The sequence below is a fragment of the Lipophrys pholis genome, assembly GCF_963383615.2.
Source record: "Lipophrys pholis genome assembly, chromosome: 1".
NCBI classification, from domain to species: Eukaryota; Metazoa; Chordata; class Actinopteri; order Blenniiformes; family Blenniidae; genus Lipophrys; species Lipophrys pholis.
Window position 1 is genome coordinate 33,299,465 of NC_137635.1, and position 24,109 is coordinate 33,323,573.

Genomic DNA, 24,109 nt, shown 5'->3' on the forward strand with positions numbered 1-24,109 from the left:
CCGTATATATGACAACTAAGCATTTTGCAAAGAAATGGACTGAGAGGCTGAAAACTATGTTCAATAGTAAATACAATATATTAAGTTGAGTGCAAAAGTGCAATGTTTTTATCACCCGTTAAAGCAGCAGCTTCAGCTTCAAAGTTTCTTTAGAAAATGCTGTCTCAGCGTCCTATCAGCTCAGCTTTTCAACTTGGAAACACCGTCCTTTGACAGGAAATGGTTAGATCACAGTGTGTGCTGAACTGATAAATCCCACATATTGTTGCATATCAAATGGGTCAGACAAATCACCCTGTATGCATGTTTGCATCGTCTTTATAGAGTCAGTAAGATAATTGAGTGGCGTTTCAGTTTGTCACTGTCCAGCAAAAATAAATGAAAACATCATGTGTGAAACATATTTATTAGATGAATTATTCAATGTTGACACAAACACCATGTATGCATCCTTTTATGCTTTATTAAAGAAAACACCGGTTTGGTATTATCAGATAGAAAAACTTTCTCTCTGGAATCCAGTCTGCCTTTTGTATGTTCAGTTCCATTTGATACAAAAACTGAAATATGTTGGGTTTAAGTTGGACTGACGGACAGTGAGACCTTGTTATTGCTCTTCTCGGTGTGTGCTCTGGCTGTTAGGATGGGGATGTGATTATTTCCTCCACCTCGATGATCTCAGTCACAAGTCCTCTAATAAGAGCCACACTGTCCGGCTGCAGCTCAGAATCATGCTCGGGTTGTGATCCTGTTGGCGGAGGACTTTGGAGAACCTCCACCTTTTCTTTCTCTTCCTCTACCTGATTTGCCTTCCCTGCGGCTTCTTCTCCCACATCCTTTTTCAGCTCCCCATCCATATCACTATACGTTTCTCCTCTCTGCGTGGTTAAGGCAATGGTGCTCTCTGCTGGTGAGCCAGAGGATCTGTAGCCTTCATCGAGAACCTCGCTCTCTATTGGAGCCACGTCACTCTCCACCCTGGTCTTCTCTTCCTTCTCAACTTCCTCCCTCTCCCCGTCTATCATCTCATTTCCAGACATTTCCACAACCTCTTTGTCTTCCTCCTTATTCAACTTCTCCATCACCCAATTGTTTTTCATTTCTCCGGTCAAATAAACGGCTCTGTCAGTCCTCTCCTTTACTATCGTCTGAGTTACAGAAGCTTGTGTGGAGCTGCAGCAAATCGCCTCTGTCAGTGACCCAAGGCTGATTACAGAACTATCTGTGCCAGGTGATGGAAGCTGGTTGGAAACAGCTTCCACTGAGGGTTCTTCTGATGCGGAGGGATGGAGGGAAATACCGTTTTCTGGAACTGCAGGCTGATCGCATCCAGCTTGGGCATTCCGATCGTCTGATGACACCAGAAGAGATGCCTCTGGGGAGCCTGTGACTTCAACCTGCGTGTCAGCAACCGTACAAGCATCATCTGTGGCAGCTGATTCAGAACTGGAAGACTTAGCGGTTTCTGTCGCTGCTGATTGATCACCAGCTCCCACATTCACCTCTTCACCTGTTTTCTTGAAGCCTGGTGCCTCTCTGCTTTCAGATTCATCACACTGATCTATTGCAACCATCACAGGAGACGGAGCCGCTGCACTCTGCTCAGATGAAAGCAAGATCTCAGATTGTGCAGTCAGATTCTGTCCAGCTTGGACATCTTCAGATTGTGGTGAAACCAGAGGAGAGGGCTCAGGGGCGTCTGTGGTTGCAGCTTCCAGGTCAGCAGGTGGATTGGGTGCATTGACATCATGTGTAACAGCAGCCTCACAGCTGGTATATTCAGCTGCCTCTGTTGCTGTTGTCGGTTCATCAGTGCCAAACTGGACCTCTTCACTTGTTTGCTTGGTGCGTGAAGCCTCTGGGCTTTCAGGTTCATCAAACTGCTGTGTCACAAGAATCACAGGAGGGCTAAGCACTGTGTCCTGTTTTGGAATATCAGGAGCGCTTTGGTCAGATTTAGCATCAACGCCAAGCTTTGGCTCAAACTGAGGGCCGATGTCAGCTGCTTGGACTCCATCATCCAGCACAGCAGCAGCATGATGACTGACACTGGTCCCTGCTGAGGACATGTCTCGAGCTTGAACGGCTGGGCTGCCTGGTGCAGAGCGAGGGGGAGTCGGTTCCAGCAGGCTGTACTGACTTAGAGTCAGATCTGAGGCGTACAAATGGAGATTGTTGCTTTTCTTACTGGCAGCATCCTGGACCACTGATGGAGAGGAAGCAGCAAGGTTAACATATCTGCTCAGGAGGACGACAGTACAAGGCGCCGCTATCATGCTATATGCCTGCAACCTATATCGTTACGTGGATTATGTCACACTGTGGGTTTGGTATCAAATCCTCAAAAACAACATCCCTTGTGTGTGATAATGCCAGAAATAAATCTGCAGCAGGGTAGAAATCACAGTATAAAAGCTACTGCAGCATGTTTACCTTTCATTATGTCGTCACTGAGGATGTTTCGCAGAGCATCGTCGTAGATATTTTGCACCAGAACAAAGCTGCTGTAGTCAGAGAAAATGTACTGCTCGAACTGTTGCAGCTCCTGAATGGGAAAAAAAAACAAAAACAAGAATGCTTTGCGTTAAGAATATCAGCCACTGCTTGATATAATGAAAGACAAAGTGAACAAAGTGCAGAATGTTGAACGCACAGTTTTCCACTTGTTATCCATCCTTCTGGTGAGGCAGGGCAGAGTGATCTCCAGCAGAGCCTCCTTGTAGAGCCTCCTCTGAACCACCCTGCTGTCGTAATCCAGCTGCTGCTCAGACACACACAGCAGTTTTAATAGTTTTTGGTTTAGTTTTTTGGCTACAGTCCGGAGTCATCAGTAGTGATTCTATGACCTTCCAGTACCTTAACTAAGATTACATATTCATCTGTGATTGACATTGATGTTACATTGGATTTTTTTTTTTTTTTACTTATTTACCTTCAGCACTCTCTCTTTAGCTCTCTCCATCTTCACGGGGACCTGAGAGGACTGTTTGGCTGATGACTGGAGATACATCTCTAAAGTGTAGACAGCACTATCCAGCAGCTGGAGCACAAACACAGGTGGTTTTGTTTCTGGTTTGTTTTTTTTGTTTTTTTTTGGGGGGGGGGGGGGGGGGGGGGGTCACAATAAATGCACAGTTTGACTGAAGTTCTTCCTTCATACCTTCTGTATCTCCAGGTGTGCAGAGTGAAGCAGCCTCTGACTGCTGCTCAATCCAAAACGCTGCTTCAAATCCACTTTCTCTGAGAACCTGTCCACCTGCTTGTAGGACTCATCCAGACTGATGGAGCTCAGGCTGGACAAGACCTGAAGCAAACACACACACAAACACAGACACACATGAAGAATTTATCCAAATTACTAAGTGTATCCTGCTGTCTTTTGCCAGAAGATACAGACTCCTCAAGGCCGCAACAAAAACACTACAAAGTGGCTTCCAACACCAAGCAAGCAAAATAGCCCATCATGTTCAGTTATTTCATTAATTTACTCTAAACAGTAGTGATACTATGTGAGCTTCATCTTGTGCTACATAGATGAAAGTCTTTTTTTATGAGATTCATCTGATATTGTTAAAATATTATAAAACCTATAATAAAAACATATATGCATATACATTTATACAGAAATAAAACATACTTGTGAGAGTCAAAAGTATACATTTCAGCAACAAACAGCATCTGTATTTATGTGGCAATAAACAATACACGGCGGGTAATCTTAATGCTCTTCCTGCTGTATTTATTAGAAATGAAAAGACACTACGTCTAGTTTGACTTTAAGCGGCTGTTATAATGCTACTGCTCTGCACACTTGGTAAAAATGCTCATCTTACCGTCTTCAGCTTCTCTGCTCCTCCATTTGAGTTTGAAAAGGCCGAGCCCATCCGAGAATGCAGTGCGTCTCGCATCCCGATAACCCCTGCACTCACATGTTCCGAGAGCACTTCCAGGATGGAGGACACGTAGGGTGAAACTGACTCGCAGCACACTTTCTCTGCTTCCTCACATATACAGTCTGGAAAACATCCAAACATTTGGGTCAAAAACACAAATCATTTAGACGTGAGGTGTAGTCTACAATGCTGCAGTTGAGTTTGCTTTTAGAAAAAGCTCAGGATTTATCGTAGTGTCAACAGTCAGCTGATTGAACCTCTGATTTTCTGCTCCAGAAAGCGGCGAGAGGAGACGATCTGGTCCAGATTGGATCTGATGAGATTCTGATTGGCCGATGCTGTTTGACGACACTCGTCCCTCAGAGCCTCCAGACTGGTGTTCAGCTGTTCCAGCACCAACATGTAGGTGGCCTGCACTGTCTGTATGCGTACAAATACTCGATAATATCATTATCATAGAACCCAGAGTTTAATTAAAACATGCAAGAACAATTGTACATTGTACAATTTGCCTCGTTCTAGTCTCACTTTGTAGCAGCTATTTGCCCCTTTATATTTACGTCTTGTCTGTATTGATGTGTGTTGTTTGATCCTGGCCAGGCCTTTTCAAAGTTTTTGCTGATTAATATGTATGTATTTATGTACTAAACCATTGTGCTTTGCAGTGAAACTTTATTTCAAAGTATCTTGTTCTTTTAATTCTTGAAGTTTGAGTTGATTCCGCTTAAAGTTGAGATTGTTGACATAGTTCCCTTCCCTCTGGTGTCCCTCCTGTGGAATTTTCTTATTATATCCAGAAGTACAGGAAGAAAACTATGCACAATTGCTGAGCTACTACTTGGCTTAATAACAATTATAATACAGTTTATTTGCGCCTTTCCGGGCACTCAATGACCCCGTTTTTCCATCGTTCACTACAGATTCTGACAAGCCTCAGTATAAACAGGCGTAGCTCAATTCGAAGAGAAATGCATTGTGGAAAAATGGCTTAATGCATTCATATTAAAGTGAAGGTGTCTCATCCAATTATTTATGCCAGATGAACATTTTCATGTACAGTGTGTATTTTGAACTCACCGCTAGCCACAACCGTATCCTTTCAGTCTTCTTGCCTTTTACTCGGGACTGAAGCTGGCTCTGTAACCATGGCAACACTTCCTCCATCACCTGCGAGGCCAGCACCTAAAAAAAAATATACAAGTACAGTGATTATGCAGCACATGGATCCAGAGCCACAGAGAGATTCGGAAAGTAGTGCAGGTGTTTGTCTTTGCTGACCTGTCCCTCGGTGCCCAGAAGTATTTCCCACGATTCATAGCATCCTTTGTCCTGCCGGTACAATCGCAGAGCTCGAGTGAACGCTTGACTCTCATATGACGAATCACTCCAGGGGTCTGAAAAATGTATTTAATTAGAAGTCGAATGGAGTTTGGTGGAAATCATGTGGGGTTTCTTTCGTGAAAAGTGAGTAAAGAAGCAGTCTCTTCAAACAGGTTGGATAAAGTGTGCCATGAACTGAAAGGGAATTATTATATCAATCTTCATATGAACACGCAGTCCACCTTATCTGAACCTTTCATAATTGTGTGCTGCCACAAATACTTGCTAAAGGGTGAGAATTGTACCTTCAGATCTTTTTTCTGACTATTTTCTAATTGAAAAGAACAGACTTCAGCTGTTTGGAAAATGTTTCATCACAATGAAAGGACTTAGAAACATTTGTTGTTTTGTGGCCGGAAACAAAAAATATACTACATAGTACATGTATTGAACAAGTAATTGTTTTTTTATCACCTGACTACTTAAATACATCAAAAGTCCCTCAAGATACTGTATACAGTATATAGTAAAATGACATGGAAGGAAGGTTGTGATTATATTGATTGTTGTATTCAAGGGTTTATTTTTCATATTTTCAACTTTTCTTTAATTAATCTCATTTCTGTACCTTCTGTGGTCCAGTTCTCACGGGGTGTTTGAATTTTATGCCGTAATTATTTGATTTCAGAATTTTGAGGAACAGAGAGCTGCACTCGTGCTCCTGCAGAGTATTTCTTGTCATTGCCAGCACTATCAGTATGAATCACTTGAATGCAGCTCACAAATGAAGTGGCATGAAATCATTTCCTATCTGATTTCACCACCGAGGGACAGACACGCAGTCAAATGTGGGTAAATGGAAACAATAGACAGAGCTCCCATCTGAGTTCCTCAACAGCTCCCCGTTAGTTTTTACAAAGTCTTAAAATTTTTGTAGACCATAGTATAATTTGTTAAGTTATCTATTGCTTTATAATTAATATAAATTCATTTTAAACACAATCAGCAAATTATTTCACGTTTTGACTAGTTGTGTTTATAAAAATATTAACCTAAATAAAGTGAAATGTTGAGATCAGGGAAGGAAGAAACTAATAACTTACTTAAACAGTGTTAAGATTCTCACTGTTTTTTTTTTTTTATTCCCTGGTGGCTCGCTGTGTGCTGTTTCAGATGCTGATACATGATGCTTTTGCAACCTTAAGTATCGTGTCATTTGGTTGTAGCTTAGAAAACCGCGCAGGAAGTCAGAAGAAATATTATTTTTAGCAGTCACCCTGGCAACGACCACAACATGGGGGACTGAAGAAGTGGCAACCACCGAAACATTTTTACACTTTGAGGCACTATCATTTGACATTACACTACTATCAAGGACCATTTTCCAACTTCATATAATTCACAGCCCTCATTGCTTTACTTCACAAGTTCCACTTAAAGTCACAAACTAAGAATTGTATAGTAATTGTCTAAGGTATTTTTCTTTGAAATTATTATTATTATTTACCCCTGACATGTAAATGCCGACTTTTGAGAAAATAAAACGTATTTCAAGCCCTTTCAACTGTCAATCAGCCTAATCTGTTTCTCACGTAACTTGTCAAAATACAAGCAAAACACATTATTTAAAGTGAACAGAGTTTTGTGGTGCTATTATTTCCTGAACAATATAAATCTAAATGTCACATAAATTCAATTGGAGGTACAGAGAGCAGTGAATAACTTGCTTTTTCAGAATGTGTGCGGTGTTTGTGACACCATAATATCAGAGGAGGTTGTGTGACTTTTGAATGTGGCAGCTGTGCTTTACTCAAATTTTACAATTAGTTATTTCATTTGATGTGTTTCATCAGGTTGGCCGATGTTGTGGCTGCTCACAGTATTTGGAAATGCAAAGACTTTAGAGTTTCATGTAAAAGTAATGTAAACTTCAGAATATTGGATGTTTTTGAGGCAGAAATTATGTGTCAGTGAATGGGCTGAGGAGTGTGTGTGTATGTGTGCGTGTGCGTGTACGTGTGCGTGTGCGTGTGCGTGCGTGCGCGCATGTGTGCGTGCGTGTGTGCGTGTGTGTGTGTGTGTGTGTTTGACTTTCACCAAGGTTGCTGTGCCGAATGCAGGTCTTGAGGGCAGATAGCAGGCCGTCTCGTTCCTCCTCTTTTTGAAACAGGAAGCAGGTGTGTCCTCTGTAAGGGAGGTGCAGATACACAGCGAACACATCTGGAGACGACGCGCCTGGAGAAGAGTCCTCTTTCACTCCTGCACACAAACACGTGGGCCCACAAAGACATCAACGATAAAGCTGGGATAAGGTGAAATAGGAACACTCACAACAACCTAATAGCAACAATATCTTTGCATCTATCAGTGCATTTCATGCAACAAAGACAGAAGATATGTTTAAAAAAAACAATCTCTAAAACCTTTCTTCAATATGATAATAATCATCTATATTGGTTTTGAGAGTGGATTTTTAACCTCCATACATCATGATCTGGTTGCCAGTGGGCCGTTTGTGGCCCTGGGCTACCTTCTTTGTGACCTGTGAGATAAGTTGCTGCAAGAAGGTCAGTTCACCACATTATGACCGTATACAGAGGGACGTGGCAGCCAAGAGGTTAGAGAAAAAGACATGGGATTGGACGTTTCCAGGTTTGAATCCCACAGCGGACGGATCACCACTGTGGCTCCCCGGACTGCTGTCATGTGGCCGCCCACCATGTCCTACAAATAGCATAGGTAAAAGGAATTTCTCCAAGGAGATTTAATAAAGTTCAAGCTAAATGCATCTTAAGGCGGAAATAACAAAATGCATGTATTTTGATTAAATGAGAATAATTTGTCAAATTGGTAGCTCTAATTTGGCCCTCTCGTAGAGAGGATGAAACTTATGTAGCCCTCACTATGAGTTTCGTATCACCGCTTTAAAGCAGGACATCCACAGTTCGCGAGAGTTTCTCTGGTAGCATGAAATGTGAAGTTTATCTTACTTCGCTTTATATTTCCTGAGAGTTCTCTGCTCTGGTCGAGTTGAGTAAATGCTCTGAAACTACAGACTTTTTGTTTTTCAAAGGCAGTCATGGAAGGAACCGATTGCAAAAGATTTGGGATGACAGGTTTTTTTTCTATTTCGACTTGCACAATTCCTCTTTTTCTATTTTTATTTATTTTTTTAATATGTCGACTCAACAACCAACAGCTTTAAAATGTGAAACGTAAAGCCCTGCTGTGGATTATTCGGTCAAACTTGGATTCAATTCAATAAACACGTATGCATGCAGCACGACCGTTTAAAAAATAAACGAGGCGTGTAATTTTATCCATTTCTATCTGTGGGCTCAAAGAGCGCTCAAGTGGAAGAATAATGTAGCCCTGATTGTGTTACTCCCCATAATGGTCCATATTCCGCTACATACACAGAGCCAGTCTTAATCTGGGCAAATAATCCCTCACACAATATTATGAGCTGAATAAATGCATGTGTTTGTGTTTGCATCACCATTGAGGACCCCAGCACAGGTTTTCTCCAGGTGAGCTCTGGACTCTTCCTCTGTGGTGAAAACACTGGCTCCTGCCGGCTGGAAAACCATCTTGGCTGCACAGCCGTGACGGAAGGCCTTCAATAAGAAAGAAGAAAGAACGAGAAACAATGGCCAACACATTAACATGACGCAGATTGACGTGTTTCATGCATGAATGTGTGTGAATTTTACCTCCAGGTTATCATGTATCTCCACTTTGTTGTCTCTCCTCAGGATGGCATATCTCTCCCTACATTTCTTTCCCTGCTCATCCCAGCAGGAGAACTTAACACTGCTTTGGTAGAGCACCTCCTCTGGAGAGTACTGAGGCTATACACACACACACACACACACACACACACACACACACACACACACACACACACACACACACACACACACACACACACACACACACACACACGCACGCACACACACGCACAGAGAAAGATGCATCAGTATTGACACAGTGTCTCTTGTGTTGATTGTTGTTTGATGAATGAACTGGTGAATTCAACTCTCACCCTGTGTGTCAGCAACAAGCCCCGCCCCTCTTTTTTGGGCTCCACCTCCTGTTGCAGGTGTGCAAAGTAGGCGACTGCATACTGCTGATGGTAAAACGCACTGAACCTCTGGAGGGAACTTTCAACAAGTCCTGGAAGAGCAAACAAACAAGCATAAGTTTCCCTTACATTATTTCTGATGTATAAAAACAATTACATTTACAGGTCACCTTTGGCTCTCAGAACACAACAAACTGCAATACATGGTGCATTCTGAGACCTTGCTGTCAGAATTAGCACTCACCTCTGCAGCAATCCAGCAGACTGAGCTGCTGTGTCACCACTGACATCCTGTTGTAAAGTGTCCCTGTACTTTCATGCTGAATAGCCGCCATCATAATAGCTTTTATTACTATTATTATTAACTATTATTTTGATGGAATTATCTGCTGTATCAACATAATCAACACGCAGTTTTCTTTCAGTCTGAAAACCAGCAAAAATGCAAGTCACGGTACAGGAGGCTGAATAATTTAGGTCTCAATATTTGCAACTTAAATCCATTTTAAAGGTGAATGAACTAATAGCTTAAGAAACACAAACAATTAAACGTTTATCAAGTGTTAAACCATTCATAAAAAAAAAAAAAAAACTCTTACTCCCAGTGTTATATGACCGTATTTAAAGAACGACACATTGGTGGCCTGGTTAGCAGCTTTTGTTGTAAATAACTCATCACATTGTAGGACTGAATTAGAGTATATCAGCTCTTATGGAAATACAGTGAGGAATGGTTCATATTTAGAATATTTTTCAACACTCACTCAATGTAATATGTGCAATAGTGGTCAGTTTTATACTTTTCCCACAGAATTCAGTATAACTAAAAGGCACGTCACAATGTCAGTATGCTACTTTATTGACTTTTAAAAGTGTTGGGTAGAATTGGACCATTAAATAAACCTTCAGGAAGAATTTTATTAAGTGCTCTAATAAGAGTTTGGTTTTGAGGTGAAACACGAAATATATAATGCAGTTAATATTTCTGATAAAATTAGATTTTGCATGAAATTTTGATGAGATTAAAGCTATGAACCAGCAAAAGTACAGTTTCGCACTGAGTTTGAGGTGGTGGATATTCAATAATAAAAACTAAAAAGAGTTTCAATGGGAAATCTGAATCCATCAAGTCAATGCTGTTTTTTCCACAGTCCTGTATAATCTATTATAAATATTATAAATCTACATATGATGATGCTTCAGTGCAGTGTAAGTAAAGAGGTAATCATGACTTGAGTCAGTATGGGAGGGTGAAATAAAAATCTCAATTAACTGAAGGAAATACACGCACAAGTCCACAGTTTGTGGAAATGTAATGGACCTAAACTTTTCCCAAAGTTTACACTCAATTATGTATTTAATGCTGTTTGCTCTGGTATGTCTACAATTTGGATTGCCATAGTAGATAATGTCATAATCTGCTTTTTATCATTTTGTTTACAGTGTGTGGTCAGTATCTCATATTCTAGGAGTGGGTCTCAGCCCTGCCTGACTTTCATCTTACATACGAACTGAGTGAGAAAGAGCGAGATCAGACAAACCATGATAATATAATGGTTGGAAATGGCTGTAATTGCATTCTTGTTTCCAGAGGACATTAGTGACCAGATGTGACAGTGCTGATAGCATACATAGGAATGCACACATGGGAAAAAAGGCACCAGGTTTCTCACAAAGTTTGGTATTTTTCATTGAAGACGCGTGTATTTCCATCAAACTTCAAATCATTATTTCATTTTCAGCGCTACTTCCAAATTAAAGTCATCTTGTGGCTTTGTAGTTGTAGAGAAACCCATTGTGTCACCAGGTCTGGTTTAGGGGAACCTTGTTGCATGTCACACTCTTCCACATGTTTCCTGTCAACCTCTTTAGTCAAAACCACCTGATAAACACAAGAACACATTCATGTTGCCACAGAGACGGCGATCCAACAACACACTACAGTCTCTAAAATGACCCTCATATGAAGTTCTCTTAATAACCTTTACGTCAGTTTTTCCTCTCATCCAATGTAAGTTGCATGTCAATAACCTTTAGACTAGTTAGGTAAAAAAAATGACCATATGTTTAGCATCTTAATATTCTAAAGAAAAGTTGTTAACATCTGCGAAATTCACAGTCCAATCCAATTTGTCTGAATAAAGTAATCTGCATACCAAACATGTTCCAAAATGAAAAAAATGTTCTGCTGAGGCGTATTATGAATTATAGTTTCTATATAATTTATATTTCCTTCTTTACCCACTCCTGCAACCTAGTGCTCTATCACTACAGCCACTTTAAAAATAATAATAAATGCAAGCAGAAATAATGTATGATTTTACCATATCTATTTATGTTTCTTCTACATAGTCCAGATACAGAGTAAGGACCAAATTGTAGAATAATTCCATAAACAATAACAAATAAAATGTTGTTCGTTACCTTTGATGTGGCTGATTTTGGTCTCGTCTAACAAGCCAGAGGAAGATGCCCCCATAGTGTATCTTCTTCCTCCTCTCAAATACTTTCAGAAAAGCTAATTCAATCTATCAACAACGACAAAAAGTTGCAGAGAGCCAGTCAACTAGATGAGCTTCTCTAATATGTCAAGAGGGTTTTTTTTTTAATGCTCAGCTCATTTCCTCTGCTGTGGTCGAGTCACTGCGTGGGGCGGGAAATTAGTTAAAATGTGTGGAGACACAGCAGCAGTCCTCTCAGTATTGCAACGTCATACATGTCACAATCACTCTTGTAGCCCCATCTGCTGGTAAGCACTGAGATGAAACAACTACTGTATTTGAGTCCCCCACACTAATCTCACGAAATGTCCCAATTTTGAAACACATATTCTGATGTTCTTCCACAAGAAAGTTACTTTAGTTACTTTATGGCAACAGAATTCTTTAGAAGTCACTTGATAGAGGAGTATTTCATTAAACTAAGTCACAAGGAGAGGCCCAGTTCCCTGATGTACTTTGCCGTGAGCCCACTCCCAATCCTGATTAAATTATTTCAAGGTGATTGATGTCAATAATTGATTAAATTTGTCTGAAATTAATTTGAACAAGTGATAGATTTCATATGATTTCCCCCTTGATTTCATATTACTGATTTGTGTGTGTGTTTGTATCTGTTAATTAGTCTACTAATCCCACTGAAGAGACAGATGTTGAATATGCATCCAGTTGGACTTTACAGTATGTTAGTGATAGAAAATGTTGCATGTGCATTCCCTTTAGAAAGATAAAGGATAGCACTCCATAAAGTGCAAGATGAATAAATTAATAAAATTAAATATCAAAAGATCTCTTCCTGCTCAAGTAGACTAAATATTCAAGAGAGGTGTCAGATGCAGCCTTCATTTTTATTACTTTTGGCTGCATACCACGACCTTTTTAGGTTTCGAGATTCACTCCCACACCACTTTTTCTCTCACTATACTTATCATATGTCCTGTATATTAATATGCTACATATATATGCATATTTCATTTATGGGGGTTGCTGGCTCGTTTTCTTAAAATCCGTTTTGTCGCTATGCTTTTCGCAGGCGTCATAATATTAACATTGAAACTGTCTGCAAAAGTAAATTGTGCAGTTTTGTTTTCAAAATGTTGCCTAATGGTCTGAAATCTCTTTATGTCCTCAGCTTCACCTTTTGAAATTGACCGCCTGTTTTAATTTTACACCAATAACAACTCCCCTCTGTTCTTGGGTAATTATACAGTCGATGTGATTGGCTGGAAAACTTTAGAGTCCAACCTGACTTCACCTCTCTCTCTCTCTCTCTCTCTCTCTCCCTCTCTCTCTCTCTCTCTCATCCTTATTTCTCTGATGTGACACGTTGCAGGACAGCGAGCTTAAGTTCATCTAAAATGTGACACTTTAGAAAAATGCCCTTAAACTACTTTTAACTTCATCAGATTCCTCGAGCGCACAAGTTCTTTCCTTTTTGTTTTAATCTAAGGACCCACTGACCTCAGCTGAAGCAACGACATCCTGGAAAAGCTTGATGCCCACCTGGTTACTGCTGTCAGGCTCCCCAACTTTATTTTACTGAAAGCAGTCGATACACACTGTGCTGTCCATTGTTCTGTGTGTGTGTTTGTGGAGACATGTGGCGCAAACTGTCACTGCTGATCCTCTGCTGCGCTTTACGCGCACACGGCGCGCTGGAGGCGAACGGGAGCGCGGACTCCTTCTTGGAGAAGATGCTGCTGGATGAAAAAGAGAAGCTGGATTCTTTCTCCTCGGCCAAGGATGCGAGCACCGCGGGTCAGGTCGAGAACAGTCAGCGGGGAGAGGAGCCGCTGGCACCGGGCAGGGAGGCGCCTGCTGCGGGGACGGTTCCAAAGACTACCGCCGCACCGTTGGAGGATGAGCAGGACAACCAGGAGAATATAATCAGTCAGGTCCGTGTGTAATATATGAGTTGATGCGTGTTTATTTAAGAATTTGAAAGTCTTGCTTTTTTTTCTCAAACTTTCTCTTTAATGTCAAATTTCGCAATGCAAAGGACACTTGACACTAGAAGCATGTAAAAAAAAAATATTAATGTGTATTCTTGCAGTTTAAGTGATCTAAAGGTCTTGGGCTCAACGTGCAGATTGCATGTAGACCTATGTTTCCCCAGATTCCTCCCACAGTCTAAAAATATGCTCTTGGGGTTGATTTATTACTCTAAATGACCCTAGGTGTGAATGTGTGATGTGGCCCATCTCTCTGTGATGGATAAATGGATGGAAAGAATTCCTTGTGATCATAACTCCCACTGCAGGACACTGCATTTCATCTAATTTGCCAATAATCTTGTGTCAATCCAAATCGCTAAGGTTACTAAAATCAACTCAGCAAAACTTTCCATCACCACCATCAAGCTTGTAAATTAAAAACACATGTAGCTCTGACATTTGTTTTGCATTTTATCTGCAAACCTTAGATTTCTGTTTTCCAATACCAATTTTGGTGATTGTTATTGTCATGGTAACTCAGACAAGTAGGTCAATATTCCTACTTTTTTCTTTTTTTTTTTTCTTTTAAGAACGTCCAAACCCACAGATTGTCAATTTAGCTTAAATAACATGGTAAATGAACCCTGAGACTGTGTGTGTGTGTGTGTGTGTGTGTGTGTGTGTGTGTGTGTGTGTGTGTGTGTGTGTGTGTGTGTGTGTGTGTGTGTGTGTGTGTGTGTGTGTGTGTGTGTGTGTGTGTGTGTGTGTGTGTGTGTGTGTGTGTGTGTGTGTGTGTGCGTGCGTGCGTGCGTGCGCACTATGGCAAGCGTTTGCATCCTTTTGGTGGTTGGTTTTGTAATAGCCTCAAAACTTTTCCAAACTGTAAGCTGCTCCAATCCAAACCCCCCCAAAAAGTGCCTGTAAAAGCTTGCAGATATCTTCTTCCTCCCAGTCTGCTCACCACTGCTGCAGCTGCACATCGTCACACACACTGCAGCCCCTTTCATCAGTGTTAGTTGTTGAGTTTCTGCTGGTTTCACTCTGAGCATGAACACAAAATGTCAAATATCCCTTTAAAGGAGAGATCAGTGAAATATTTGTCTAATTTTGCATTTCTTCTGAACTGTCTGGAACTTCAAAATATACTGAGAAACACATATTCCTCTTCTTCAGTTGCTGGGCGATTACGACAAAGTGAAAACAGTCTCATCGGGGTCCGACTGTGTGTGCCGCTGCGTTGTCAGACCGATCAAGCGATCTGACTGCAGCCGTATCCATGACAGCGACCCGGCATCTCTGTCCCAGGAGTTTTACACTGTAGAGACAATTACCAAGGGAACAGACTGCAAGAAGTGTGTGTGCATGGCGCCACCTACTGCTGTCAACCCCTGTGAGGGCGAGTACAGATTTAAGAAACTACAGGAGGCGAGCAAGGATGACATCAAGGTAGTGCCACTGTTTTCTTGCTGGAGACAAATACACTTTGTTTGTTTGTTTGTTTTTTTCTTGGTTCACCTTTATAACTTTGTACCATTCATTGCTTTTCTTTATTTAGTTGGCAACAATCATTGATTTGTTAGAGGGCTCTATGTATGGATTGGACTTGTTGAAGCTCCAGTCTGTCACTACGAAGCTGCTCACCAGAATGGACAACATGGAGAAGGTCAGCGCCCAGATTATTTACCGTTGATAGTCTGAAACCACAATGATCATCATTACGATGATGCAATTATCAAAAAAAGCAATATAATCATTTCATTATTTTTAAGGGTTAATGGTGATGTTTCTTGTTCATAAACATAATCATATTAACAGAGACAGAAACTTCTTCATCCATTTCTGTTCACGTCAGCGTCCAGTTTTCCTGCATTAACCCCCGAAACGTATGAAAATCCTATTATCAGCTGAGATGTTTTGTGTGTTCATTCTCAACACAACAGGCTTTCACTCGAAATCTTACTGAACGAGCAAGAGAGAAAGAGCGTGCAAAGGACAAAGTAAAGGACAAGGACAAAGACAAGAAGGCCCAGCAGAAAAAGAAGAAAACCAATGATCTGGAGTGTGGTGGAGGTAAAAAGGGAGCAGGTGTCTTGACCATCAAGCAGGTACTTTCTCAATACCGAGTCACACTATATCTGCTTTCTGTATTGTGTTGTCTCGACTAAAATCCTTTTGTTTTTCTTCATGAACAAAACTTTGCTTTTGCGTTGCAGAAGACAAATGAAAATCAGCTGAAGAAAACCCAACAGCAAGGTGATCTGGAGCAACAACCTCAGCCAAATAAGAACACGACTGCGGCTCAAAACCCAATTAAAGAAAAGACAGAGCCAAGACAGCCGGTCAAAGATAAAAACAACATGGTCATCAGGGGGGTGACCTTTTACAAAGCAGAGGAAGAAAGATTCAAGGAAGATGAGGAGGATAAGAAAGCCAGAGGAAAGGACAGTAAGTGTTGTGCTTTCTCATGAATAGAAGAGAATAGAAGATATTTCTTTGCCTCCATGATGCCATTGTGTGAGGAACAGTAATATAATTAGCACATATATCTCTTTTTCTTTGTCTGACAGCCACTGTAACTACAAAGGCTTCTGTGGACTTGCTGATCTCAGACCAGGTGCCCCCTACCCAGCCTCTCAGACCTGTTACTGGAGAACCAAACAACAACAGAGTATCGAGAACCACCATTAAACCAACAGCTCCCACAGCAACCAGCCTGCAAACCACTGCAGGAACAAAACCCCCTCCCTCCACCATCAAACCAACCGAATTACCCACGACAACAACTCCAATACCAACTACAACCAAACGCACGACGACGTCCCAACTAACTACTACTACCACAACTACTCCTCCTCCCACAACTACTCCTCCTCCCACAACTACTCCTCCACCCACAACTACTCCTTCACCCACAACTACTCCTCCACCCACAACTACTCCTCCACCCACCACAGTTGCCAGCAAACAGACCACTTCATTATCAGACACCAACGTTGGCACTCCCACTGAAGCTTCTCCCTCAGCAGCACCTCAGCCAAAGTCCAGAAGTCGAATCAGCTGGACCGAGAGCCCAGCTGATCAGCCAAAGACCACGAAAAAACCAGGTAAAGCCAAAACCATATGACCACTCGCAAACAAAGTGATGAATGGCTTAAGATCTTGGTTTTTAAACACAAACTCAGGGAATGTTTGTGGTATGAAAAATCAAAAGAGCAAGGCTTGAGTTGTTGTGAATGCCCCCCAACGAAAGGACAAGCTCGTTGTGAAGCGGCATCAGCCTCAACCCTCAACAATTTAGTCACGCAGTGTTTTGCGGCAAAACTCTTTGACAGGAGGGACGAGAGGTGCCAGTGATTTGTTTCCTCCACTCACTCTCTGGAGAGCCTTCGGGTCTGTGGCTTTACAGCCTGCAGACCGGACAGACCTGCAGCTGGTCAGCACGTTCCTCTGTCAATGCAAATTCCAGTGAAATGTCCATAAACGAGCTCCTCTGTTCGCAGCATGTATTTTCACTTTATTTTCTTGCACATGAAACTGCAACAATTACATTTCCGTTCAGCCAACGTGCCAAAACGTCTGCTACAATACCTGTCGGTTCCAAGGGCACATGATTTCTGCTGCCTCACAAGAAGCCTTTTTAAAAAAAATGTATCTTACATAGTGTGGATTTTCAGTATATCTTCCACATCAGTGCTGTCACAATTTATGAAATGTATATGATATTAAATTCACTTTCAAAGCCACACGCCCAGTGTTTGGTCGAATTGGAGTTCTTTGATTTGTGTTAACCGAACTCCAATCAAATGACCTCAAAGTTTGGAAGTGCTCCAACACATGGTTGTCAAGTAGGCTCGGTCTGACTGTTTGCAGATGACTATGTCACCATTGTGGATTATCAGTGTATATGGAGTAGGAGTCCAGTTATGACACCTTGTGTTTGACGTTTTGATTCGCCTACTTTGCACTCTTGTAGGATTGTGCAAAGACACCGTTGCCAGCATCTCAGAACCGGTCCAGCAGAACTCTTATGGCCTCAGTGACGGTGCCTGGATGAGAGACGCCCGCGGCCATGGAAATGTCATCTACCTGACCAACGGTCACTACGGCAACATTTTACAGGAGTTTCGGGACCTTGACACCTTCAAATCAGGTATACAAGTTTGTATTGCAGAATCTTAAAGGAGGTTTTTAAGAGGGAAAATAGTACGTTTGTGGCTAGTGTATGGGTGGAACACACAGTTTCTGCTGTTATGGTTGGACATTTCCTGACGACACGTGTGTGTGTTTTCTGTGTTCTTTCCGCTCAGGTCAGCCCAGTAATTCATACAAGCTGCCTTACAGTTTCACTGGAACTGGTCACGTCGTGTTTAATGGGGCGTTCTACTACAACCGTGCCTTCAGCAGGGACGTCATCAGATACGACCTGAGACACAGATTTGTAGCTGCCTGGACCACTCTGCATGATGCTTTACTGGAGGAGGAGGCTCACAGGACACAAAGTGAAGTAAGACTCATGGTTCACTTTACGTTTTTGTTTAGTTTAGTGATGCGAGACACGCTGTATGACGGAATATTTACCCATGGGAGTCTTTAAAGTGTCATTAAAGGTCGGTGGGGTGCACAGAAATACAACAAATCACTAAAGGGTTCAAAAAAGTGCAAATAGCAAAGATTGGAAAAAAACGGCTGGAGGTGTTGAAAAAACAAAGCTTCAAAAGGAGAGCTCTGCATGTTGAAAATACATTTTTTCCTACTGAGTTTCTGGGAATGAGATTGAAGGCACAAAAATGGAATACCTTGCTGTGTTAAAATCCATCAAGACCAATTAATTAAATATGCAAAAGGAAAACAGAAGAAGAAAAAAGTTCCAGGGAAGAAAACTGGCAATCAATGCACTGAACTAACAAAGGTGTGATGAATTTTTACTAAAATAGACTAAAATAATGTATTTGACGCTCATTGTTGTTTTTGAACTTGAATGTTAAAGTGTGATCCTAAAGGTTAGCATTAAATACTCACGGTGGTCCTACAGAAATAAAGGTAAAACAAAGCAATAAGTTACTTAAAACACATTACAGTTAAATAGATTTTCCCAATAAATTTGATCTAAAATGTTGAGTTTGAATCGATCACTCTGAGTGTACACTTTTACTACTTATAGCTTTTTTCTAATGCTGCGTCTTTGTGGGTAAGTTCGATTTGAATACAAGTAAAGTCTTTCCGTTATGCTTAACTTCCAGGTGGAGTTTGCTGTTGACGAGTCGGGTCTGTGGCTGCTCTACCCGGCTCTGGACAGTGAGGGTTTCCACCAAGAAGTCATCCTGCTCGTCCACCTCGACCACCGGGAACTCCGAACGATACGAAGCTTCCGCACGGGTCTCCGGCGCAGTCGCTACGGCAACAGCTTCCTGGTTTGCGGCGTGCTCTACGGCGTGGACAGCATGGAGCGCCTCTACGCCAACGTGACGTACGCCTTTGACACTCACACGTTCACACACACCGTGCCGAGTCTGGCTTTCACAAACACGCACGGACACACTTCCCAGCTGAGTTACTGCCCACTGGACAAGAAGCTTTACGCATGGGATAATGGACATCAGATGACATATGATGTCATATTTGCCTATTAGTACAATAAGGACTCAAAGATGGAAGAAACAGTGCAAAGAGCTCACAACAACAGACGTGAAGCAATACGTGATGAGAAATTGTATGTTTATTTGCTTTTGACTGTGGATCAGTTGAATTCTGTGTGTTTAGTGTGTTGCTGCTCAAAAACAACCCCCCAAAACCCCCGGGGCAATATGATAGGAAGGAATGTATTTATACGTGCACACGATTTACATTTTACTTAGTCAATTGAACTTTTTTTTTTTTTTCCTGATTTTAGCATAGCCGTGGAGCATGTTCCGACTGTGGTGGAGAAATCACAGAGCTCACGCACATCCGTGCACATTAATCTTGCAAATGCGGGTGTAGAATCATAAAAGAATGGTCCATGTTATTATTTTTCAGCTCATTAAGATTTGAGTGAAGTTCATTCTGCTGAAAATAACTGTGGTGGTCAGGTAACAGAAGTCATAAGAATCATGTGACTCGAGATGTAAATATCTTGTTTCTGTTCGAGGTTCGTGCAAAATCTAACATTATCAAGTTTACAGTCTTTTTATGTGGCCGAAGTCCATGTTGATTGTCTTTAAAGCTGTATGTTTGACTTGATGCCCTCTTATATGTTTTAAAAGTGTTAAATTGATTTGCTTACAATCCTTTTCACACCGGTACACACTTCTTACTACCTTCCTAATTTTTCTATTAAGAAACTATGACAATGTTTATTTTTTACTGCTTCACTACAAGTTTTCCTATTTGATTGATTGATTTTGGAATTAAATGTTTTAAAAAAAAATGTTGGGAAGCAGTCCTTTTTAAGTCTTAATTCTTCTGTGTGTGGCTGTCCAGCCTGCTGCGGACATTATTTGTGGGGTCTGTTGTAGTTTTCCTGGAAGCAGTAGAGCCTCTGGAAGGATCCCAGTGTGGATAATAAGCACCAGGCCAGATTTCGGCAAAGCTCCAGCTGGGAATACTCAGGACACAGACCATCCCCTCTACGTGCTATAGAGCCTCACACACATTCAGACCGGGTGATAGAGCGATGTTTGATAAGACAAAGTGCTGCTGCTTGTCATTCCAATCTGCTCGGCTCATTTCTTTCCACATAAAAAATGTATCCGCCTCAACTCAAAATGGAGTGAAAATAAGATGAGTTGTAACAGCATGGGTCCAAAGCTGGAGAGCACACAGGAGGTTCATGCAGTTTCCCGAGAGACCTCAAACATACACTTAACTTTAATCTCCTGAAAAACAATGAAAGTAGTAGTTGTTAGTTTTTTTTTACTACAAGCAACAGTGTTAGAAGCAATGCTAGAGCATAAAGGAGATCTTCACCAGAAAAGCATATATTACAACAGGAAAGTTCCACTGAAGCCCATTGGATCCTCCAGAGATGACATTAAAAGTTATATAACCGTGTGTGTGTGTGTGTGTGTGTGTGTGTGTGTGTGTGTGTGTGTGTGTGTGTGTGTGTGTGTGTGTGTGTGTGTGTGTGTGTGTGTGTGTGTGTGTGTGTGTGTGTGTGTGTGTGTGTGTGTGTGGTAAGTGACCACCTAGTAGGATGCTCAAGACAGACGCCCATTCACATCCACTGCATACTCCAAAAGGATGCAGAGTGAATACACTGTGTGTGTTTTCTGTCCAGTCTCTGAACTATTTGCTCGGAATGTCCAAAACCAGGTGGAACTAACACAAACATGTGTGGAGAACTGTAAGATTCACCCATCAACTAACCATAACTGTGTCTAACCTTAACCAAAAAAAGAAAAGAAACTCACAGTTTGACTCTTTAGCATGTCTAACATTGTAGGGTCCAGCACTTTGTCCCCAGAAGAGCAGTGTTTATTCAGGTTGCAGACCCTACAAAATGGGTCAAACAATGACAAACACACACGAGTCGTGTGTTCATACTTTCTGGGGACTTTCAATTGGCTTAAATTCTTGAATGCACTTCCTGCAGACTTACTCTAAACTCAGTCATAACAACTACCTGCCTCACCATAACCCTGATATTAACCTTAACCAAACCCAAACACTATCCAACCTTAATACATGTCCTCAACTAAAAATGCTGGGGTTTTTTTTGGTTTTTTTGACACATTGAAGCTTGATTTTTCCTTTTCTGTCCTCTGTTTTGAATCTCCGATCGCCAGACTGTTCGCTCTTGGTTGTTCTGAGGAAAGTTTTTAAATTTGCATTGCCACATTCACAAAGTAATTTACAGATGAATACCAGCTAAAAATAAATCTAATCTCTTTTAGAAAGTTTAAAAGACTTGCATGATCTCTGGAGTCCCGGATGTGATTGTGTCAGTGTTTCACATGATTGTGTTTACTGCGGTCTCTATGTAAGGTTTAAATCACATTTCATCATATAAACATAGTGTGTGTTTGTTTATTAGAAAGTTTGGTGATGGTTTTGCTGGGCTGTAACTGCTGTACTGGCGAGACATCCCTTTAAAAAGAGATGTTCTCACGTTGCTCAATAATGGCTTAAGATAAACGCAAATTGTTTGTGAGTGTTAAGAGATCCAGGTCACCACAACAACACTCACGAGTAGACGTTCACGCAGAGTCAGCAGAAAACCCGCGCAGGATGCTATCACTCCGAGTTCCCTCAGTGAGATGTCTGGTTTTGAGCGCACACCCACAACGTTATAATGTCTGGCTCAAAGATAGCAGCGGTATCTAAATGCGCATTCCCGGCTGCCAGTGAACTGAGACACTGAACAAAAGAAAGAGAAGAAAATGGGAGACAAATCACAGAGATCAAGTTCTTTGTTGCATAAGAACACTCCACTCAGAGGACATTTATTTTTAACTGCAGAGAACCAAGGGAGAGAAGAAAAGACTGGGTGATAGACGGGGCTCGTTTGAGAGAGATGACAGAGAAGACGACTGAACCAAAGGTCAAAGGTCATGGAAACAGGAGAAGAAAGAAGAAAAGGCCTGATGAAATTATCTGTATCAAAAATAAGCAGAGGGTGTCTTTTACAGACTTACAGATTAATTCATGTGTAAAAACAATAGTTCGTTTTTTTACCTGATACGACACAGTGCAGAGCTGACTCCTCACAGGAAGAATATTTTCAGTTTTAACTTGTTTGTAAGCTGTGGAATTACTGATTCTAGTCTCGTGTGTTTCAAGCCCAGAGAAACAGGCCAGCAGGTGTGAATGAATGTCCGAGTGTGTGTTGGCTATTTTCTCTACAGCATGAAGCAGCACAGATGATGGATTGAAGCTTGACAGCCAGATGACTCACGGAAAAATCTCTCCTCCCACTGAAATGTGTTCATGGAGTTTAGTGTCAGGAAAAATGAGAGAAGTGAAACTCAAAATTGCTTTATTGCACGAGTCAAGTTGTAACTTTGTCCCACAAGTTAGTTAAAAGTAGCGACTCGTTACACTTGGCTGACACTATGATCACCAGAGGAGTTATTCTACTAGTTACAGCAAATAAGCTTTAGACAGCAGCTCTGCAACTTTTCGTATGCAAAACAAAAGTGACAACTTATGCACTCACATTACTTATGATAATATCAGTTTAAAAGAAAACGCTCCTTCCAAAACCAGAGGCATTACATTGACTTTATTCACTGTGTGGCTGAAAAAGAGAAAAAGTAATCCCTTTATCGATGAGTCGGCACGTTCACATGTCAAATGTCCTCATGTTCCATTCACTGGTAAACACGTGGCTTTAATTCGTGTGTCTATTTATTTATATAATGTTGATTTGAGCAATAAAATCTTAAACTAGAACAGTGGGGTCAATAAAAAGAGGAAAACAAAACAGCATATACTTTGGGATTATTTTATTTCACTTGCAGAGTGACACACACATTTGCTGTTCCTGGATTTGGATGCATATTGAGGACATCTGTTTGTTTTTGCCTTTTTTTGGTGGGGGGGGGGGCTCCAATGAATATTGAATGAAAGAAGTCAAACTCTACTGAAAGCTTGGAGCCTGATTTCTAAGTGCTGAGCTATGTTTGTTTTCCAGCATTCAAACAACACCAGTGTTGCAAAACTTTACCAGAAGTCGCTGTGGGTCGCTGCCAAGGGACATTAGTGAGCTGTGATAAAATGTTCCTACATATGCACTTTGTCCATGAGCAAGAAGTGAGCCTGCCAAAATAACTGTATACTGAAGTACTTTGGAGTAGTTTGGGGTTTTTCTCTCCTGAGAGCTCCTATTTACAAATTGTGACAACTGTTTCTGATTTTCCATTTTCCAATTATTGCACCTAGAAATACTGCTTTGCCACTTAAGTGCTTGCTTTTTAAATTACATTTCACTCATAACATGCACATATTAGTTCAATGATGATGTCAGATTAAATAGTGGGTATCGACCTAAGGTCCACTACGCCGTTGGTGGCGTCTCAGATTAGATTTGCACATGTGAAGGGAAACTACACACTGAAATCTAGAATGGAGAGAAAGCCATTGGCAGCATGAGATCTGAGAGGGAGGCTTCTTGGGCTGTCCCTTGGTTAAAGAAATGGGATGGGAACCACCACAGTCATAGAGCTACATTTTCTCCTCAACAGGTGGGACACACTCAACAGAGTATCCTGGCATGATGGGGGGAGAAGTGCTCTGATGATATTCCTGAAAGTCAGACACAACGCCAACGTGCACGTTTGGAGGGAGGAAAATCAATCCAAAGCTTCCGTTACGTAACTGCACAGCCTGTCATTCATCATTTTGAGCATCTGTGGATGTTCTTCACAGGCACGTCTGGGAGAATTTTTGAAATATGCTTCTGGT

At 41.3% G+C, this 24,109-nt stretch overlaps 2 protein-coding genes across 2 annotated transcripts; one reads left to right on the top strand and one right to left on the bottom strand.

Moving 5' to 3' along the window:
- Positions 1 to 389: 389 nt before the first annotated feature.
- Positions 390 to 11,892, bottom strand: LOC308112971 (protein Niban 1-like). The gene is made up of 14 exons (XM_080468824.1): positions 11,722 to 11,892; positions 9,259 to 9,389; positions 8,927 to 9,064; positions 8,713 to 8,830; positions 7,311 to 7,472; positions 5,172 to 5,287; positions 4,971 to 5,075; positions 4,151 to 4,313; positions 3,834 to 4,015; positions 3,161 to 3,304; positions 2,933 to 3,040; positions 2,654 to 2,761; positions 2,434 to 2,545; positions 390 to 2,206 (listed from the first exon to the last, which is right to left on the bottom strand). The coding sequence occupies exons 1-14, from the start codon at positions 11,774 to 11,776 to the stop codon at positions 639 to 641; spliced, it is 3,210 nt and encodes a 1,069-aa protein (XP_080324950.1). The 5' UTR covers positions 11,777 to 11,892; the 3' UTR covers positions 390 to 638.
- A 1,120-nt stretch (positions 11,893 to 13,012) lies between these two features.
- Positions 13,013 to 19,982, top strand: LOC308112980 (olfactomedin-like protein 2B). The gene is made up of 9 exons (XM_080468838.1): positions 13,013 to 13,690; positions 14,903 to 15,175; positions 15,285 to 15,392; positions 15,670 to 15,834; positions 15,943 to 16,174; positions 16,297 to 16,833; positions 17,703 to 17,879; positions 18,037 to 18,233; positions 18,970 to 19,982. Exons 1-9 carry the CDS (start codon positions 13,394 to 13,396, stop codon positions 19,357 to 19,359), a joined length of 2,376 nt encoding a protein of 791 aa, XP_080324964.1. The 5' UTR covers positions 13,013 to 13,393; the 3' UTR covers positions 19,360 to 19,982.
- Positions 19,983 to 24,109: the final 4,127 nt, after the last annotated feature.

Excerpts from the sequence above, each read along its gene's own strand:
- LOC308112980 (XM_080468838.1), top strand. The coding sequence starts at position 13,394 with ATGTGGCGCAAACTGTCACTGCTGATCCTCTGCTGCGCTTTACGCGCA. Across the intron at positions 13,691-14,902 it reads AGGAGAATATAATCAGTCAG|TTGCTGGGCGATTACGACAA; the intron begins GTCCGTGTGTAA and ends CCTCTTCTTCAG. Across the intron at positions 16,175-16,296 it reads GAAAGCCAGAGGAAAGGACA|CCACTGTAACTACAAAGGCT; the intron begins GTAAGTGTTGTG and ends TTTGTCTGACAG.
- LOC308112971 (XM_080468824.1), bottom strand. The coding sequence starts at position 11,776 with ATGGGGGCATCTTCCTCTGGCTTGTTAGACGAGACCAAAATCAGCCAC. Across the intron at positions 8,831-8,926 it reads AGATACATGATAACCTGGAG|GCCTTCCGTCACGGCTGTGC; the intron begins GTAAAATTCACA and ends TTCTTATTGAAG. Across the intron at positions 2,207-2,433 it reads CAGTGACGACATAATGAAAG|TGGTCCAGGATGCTGCCAGT; the intron begins GTAAACATGCTG and ends CCTCTCCATCAG.